At 30.7% G+C, this 5071-nt stretch overlaps 1 protein-coding gene across 1 annotated transcript; it reads left to right on the forward strand.

Moving 5' to 3' along the window:
- The first annotated feature begins 1117 nt into the window (after positions 1-1117).
- Positions 1118-2554, forward strand: LOC114394711. Its single transcript, XM_028356379.1, has 2 exons — positions 1118-1476; positions 1588-2554. Exon 2 carries the CDS (start codon positions 1595-1597, stop codon positions 2081-2083), a length of 489 nt encoding a protein of 162 aa, XP_028212180.1. The 5' UTR covers positions 1118-1476; positions 1588-1594; the 3' UTR covers positions 2084-2554.
- Positions 2555-5071: the final 2517 nt, after the last annotated feature.

The following is a 5071-nucleotide window of genomic DNA, read 5'->3' on the forward strand; positions in this document are numbered from 1 at the left end:
TTGAAAGAAGTAAAACATTACTTATACATATACTATCTACTTAAAATTGCATACAATTAACGGGGAATTTTTCGTGATTTGAATAGAAAGAATATACCAAAAAATAATATTTTTTTTAAAGTTTATAAATGAATTAATGATGATATAAGATTAATTTTATAAGATTATTATTCTTTTTATTTATTTATTATTTTTTCTTAATATATATATATATATATATATATATATATATAATAAGCTAGGACAATAATTATTTTGGAAAAAAAATATAAATTACACATTACATTGGTTACAATTGTGGGTAATTATGGCATTGTGTACATAACATTATAGTTAAAAGGTTCTTTTTGTGACATTGCAATTAAATGATAAATGTTAACAAATGTTTTAAGGATATTAATTAAAAAAATTAAAGTAAAATATTTTTTTGAAAGACAAAAAAATTATATTATTTATAATCTTTTTTATGTTTACTTATATTTTACAGACTAAATATTTTTTTTCTAATTCTTTAAACAATATCCTAACAACAGTGATTAGCCATATTCGTATTAAATAAACAAATATTGTAACGAAGATTTCATCGAAAATGAATGTAGATAGATCCTAATTACCTAGTACCGAAATTTGAATGTAAGGTAGCCCATGCACAGTGCATTTGAATGTTAGATAACGCGTAAAAAAAAAACTATCATATGTGATTAAAAATAAAAACTAAAAAGAAAAGAAGATTCTGAGTGGTTAATTACCAATCCCTTTAACGCTTTTGGTAATTGATGAAATCCCAGAAATTCAAGTGAAGAGACGTCCATCAATAAAGTTCTATTAGAAGGTCCCCATTATTTGAATGAGTCTCTCTCCCTCTCTAACTCCTTTTGACTGCTACGGGCAGCCCTGCCCCGCTGCCCATGATATTTCTAACCATAATATAAATAACCCCAAAGAAGGTCCTCACAAGTGTAAAATACTAACCATAGGGTTAAAATTTGTGGCCATAAACTCCAACTTTTTCTTTTCATAAGCTTGTCTTTTAGTGTTAATGTAAAATTTGGGGTTCCTTAAGTTATGTCATTAATTATTCTTCTCCTAAGTCCAATGGTCATGGCAGGGTTTGTAATTATGATATGGTTGGAAACTTAGGTTTGTGTAAGCACACCTCTTCACAATTCCAAAATGGGGTGTTTAAAAAGCACTTGATGTCCCTTTTAAGAAACCTTGTCTTAGGAGATTCCTTGCTCCACTCTCATTTTAGTGTGCTACTAGTGATGTCAGTTATATAAGGGTGGTGAAGGGGATAGTTCCCACTTGTGAATCATCATTACCAAACTTCTCTACAAAACAAAACCAACCCCCCCCCTCCTTAAGGCCTTAACTTTTGAGTCAAAATTTATCATTTCAAAGCACTCTCCAATAGAGATAAGTTTGATTCATCCATCCCAGTTGGTTGGTTGTAACCCGGCTCTGGCACTGTTAAAGGTTTCAATCTCTCATTGTTGCCAGCTTTTGTGTACATGCCAGTTTATAGCAACCTTTACCACTTCTTTTAAACCAAAACAATAAGCTTTTTTCCCCTCATTGTTGTCTCAGAAAAAAAATGGCCCCTTCTGGAAGGACAACAACAGCATCAACAAGGACAACCTCAAAGACGACAACAACAACAAGAAGAACAAGACAGCAGAGAAGAACAACAGCAACAACAACAAACTTCAAGAAGAAGCAGCACAACGCAAAGAGCAACAACAAAAAACAACAAGAACAGGTTCTTGTTCCAACTGTTTTGCCCTCTAGCTGCAGCTCCTCCTCCATAAGCTCACAAGACTCTTCTAATTCAAAGGAAGTGGACAACAACATGCATGGTTCTGCCGAGGTGATTGATGTTGTTTGCAACAGCAACACCAACAGTCCATGTTCCACACCAAAGGGTCAGAAATTCAGGATTCCTGAGATTTCAACATGCCCTCCAGCACCAAAGAAGCCAAGGGTTCTCTCCAATTGCTCTTTGCGTAGGTCTCCACTCTCATTCTTTGCACCCCCTGACTTGGAGCACTTCTTCTTTGTGGCACTTAGAGATGTCTCGGTTTGATTTTGTGTGTTAATAGAAGATTAAGAAAGATACATGTGTTATAGTAATAAGATCATAACACTTTAGAAGATGGACTTTTGAAGTGGTTTTTTAGTATATTATTATGTACCTCTAGCAAATCACAGAGGTATGTATGCTTTGAGAACTTTAGATGTTGGTGTGTGTTCATCTTAGGAAAATAGTTACTCTTCAATTTCTGCTAATTTTAACAATTTCTAGGGTTTGCCAGTCACTAAATTTAGCTGGGGTGGCTCTCCAACTAAATTTGGATTTTAAGCTTACTTTTTTTCTCCCTTTTCCTCTTATAGAAGACATGTTCTGACCTTTAAGTGTGTGCTGAGTGCAAATGTAATGGGTTTGGTTTAAGGTTTGTGAGTGTTCAAGCTTGCAACTCTACAAAGCTTCAGTTGTCAATTAGAGAAAGTAAAGTCATACACTTTCCTTTTGTATGCAAAAATCTCTTTTATTTTCTCTTCTTCTACTTCTCTCTACTGCATCACTTGTTGGTAGTGATTAATGATTATTTTAGTTTTAACAGTTTGGTGTCTTTTGTTTCTATGCTACTGGTTAGAAACACTTATGGGGATTTATTCATGGTTACAACAAGTTAGGTAATGATTAACAACAATCCATTCTCTGCATCACTAAAATAAAAATTATTTCAGAACTAGTACTCTGTAATCTGCAGTTCCATACACGCAAATTGGTATAAGAAATTCAAATTATATCATCTTCAATTTGATATCATGATTAGACACGGCTGTAATTAAGAGTTTAATTTTTATTTTGTAGTAGATGGTAGGCCTAAACCCCACTAACCATAATACAGTGCCACTATAGTTTGTCTTCAACATCATTTGATTAAATTAAAATAAAATAGTGTATACTATAGTCAAACCTAGGGTCCACCACATGCCCTTATACAAGAAACGGCACTGTGTTAGATGTCACCCCCCACCCCTCAAAAACAAAAAACAAAACTCTCAATTATTTTTCAGAGAAGGCCCTTCTAACCAGTATGTTATATTGTTACTCCTAATTTGGATCACATGAGGCTATAGGGATTCCACAAGGCTACAAAACACAAATCTTTGAGAAATGTTTTTGCAACTTGGCCTCGAAACAATCTTCAAGTGGAACTAGTGAAGACATAACTACATAGCTGCTGTTAAGACAGTTTTTAGCCCTTTGTGTCCAACTTGGAAGAACATGAAGGCTCGAGATGGATGTATTTGGTCTCGAGTTTCACAATTTATAGTTTATACATTAAAAAGTTTAACATCTCACGTGATATTATACATACAATTATTTTATTTTAATTAAATAGTACATATCTCAACTGTGTAAAAAAAACTATCATTTTTTTATAATCATTTTAATAATATAAAATATTTATCAATTTTATTTATCATTGGAAAAATGCACAGGTGTTATAGCTAATGGAGTAGCTCTCGAAGCATGTGTGCAGGCCCAAAATGAAGGATGGGATCTTGGTTGTGAAGTTAATGAAATTATCCTTGAGGTCAGCAAATGGAGTCCAATTAGTTGTTGCTTGCGAAGTATGGAAGTAAATAACAAAAAAAAAAATTGATTAACTATCATTCAATTACATCAGCATTCATTACCACAAAGCAAGGGCTAATGGTACTATTCATATTACCAGATGAAATTGATTCTTTCAGATAATTGAAAGATCTTCTTAAAAATAAGTGATTTATAAAAGAATGATCTATCCAGTTATATAAACACTTCTTATGCTTGTTAACCGGTCGACGTGAAACTCGTAACATTTATCGAAAATTTTAGTTGATTGACAGTATTAATTTCTTTTAATTGATTGTGCATAAAAAACTAATCTAAAGTTTGTGATGAAGGAACATTTTTTTTTCTTCCTCTGATTTAGAAGCATACGTGTGACATACGACTAAACTGTTATTAAGGAAATGAAATGATTTTGTGAGATTTGTGGTTCTGAGTGTGTCCCGGCATTTAAGAGAATCCAAAGAAGGGACTCTCCTGCGTGTCTGTCATTGTCACATTAGAGAATCTCAAGAAATTGCTCATCATTTTTTTGCGCATACTTTTTAGACTTTTCCTGCTTCATCATGGCCCGTATTAATTTTTGAGACAAATAATGCTATACGGATACACTTGCACTGCACCTATTGTTTTATACTAATATACTTTTATTATTTAAATATATAAATATAGACTTTTGCATCAAACTAGTATTTTACTCCAGCAATATGCTTTATCCTGGATAAAAATGACTAATTCTGTCGCTGAGAATGTAAGGCGCTATTACTTTAGCCTTAAAAAATAATGATATTTTTTAAAAAAAGTTCTTATGTTATCACTTTAATTGTTAAACTTAATTACTTGTATAATAATTTTGTTACTTAAGTATAAGTATGGAAATGGGTCGAGTAAAAAATGAGATACATTAGGTTAAAATATAAAAGAGATGGATTTAAAATTTTAATATTTATTTTTATCTTTGATTTAGGATATACTCATGGATAATCTGTAATAAAAAAAATTTATACTTTTAATTTATTTGTATATTTTTAAATAAATATTACTTAGTAATTACATTTTAATTCAAACAATATAAGAATTATATTATATTTTAAGTTAAATGTATAATTTTAAGTTTACTATTTAACTATTATAATTATAATTTAAAATATTCAACTATCAAACTAATTAATTTATATTTTTTAAAATATTAAAAGATAAAGTTATAATAATAAAATCTTTATATATATATATATATATATATATATATATATATAAAGTATGTAACAGTTACGGGAACAAGAATAGTTAGATACTCATTCTATCTTTATTTTTGTTTAAAAGTTTGAATAATACATCTATTCGTACTTGTATTTGATCAAAGTGAGTATTCATTATGAAATAGATGGAGGTTTAGATAAATATTCGAGAATTCGAGGTTCCTTTCCATTTGTAAGACTACAAACAAAT

Source organism: Glycine soja, chromosome 18 (assembly GCF_004193775.1).
Source record: "Glycine soja cultivar W05 chromosome 18, ASM419377v2, whole genome shotgun sequence".
Lineage (NCBI taxonomy): Eukaryota > Viridiplantae > Streptophyta > Magnoliopsida > Fabales > Fabaceae > Glycine > Glycine soja.

What these genes read in the sequence shown, in the direction of transcription:
- LOC114394711 (XM_028356379.1), top strand. Translation starts at nt 1,595, where the DNA reads ATGGCCCCTTCTGGAAGGACAACAACAGCATCAACAAGGACAACCTCA.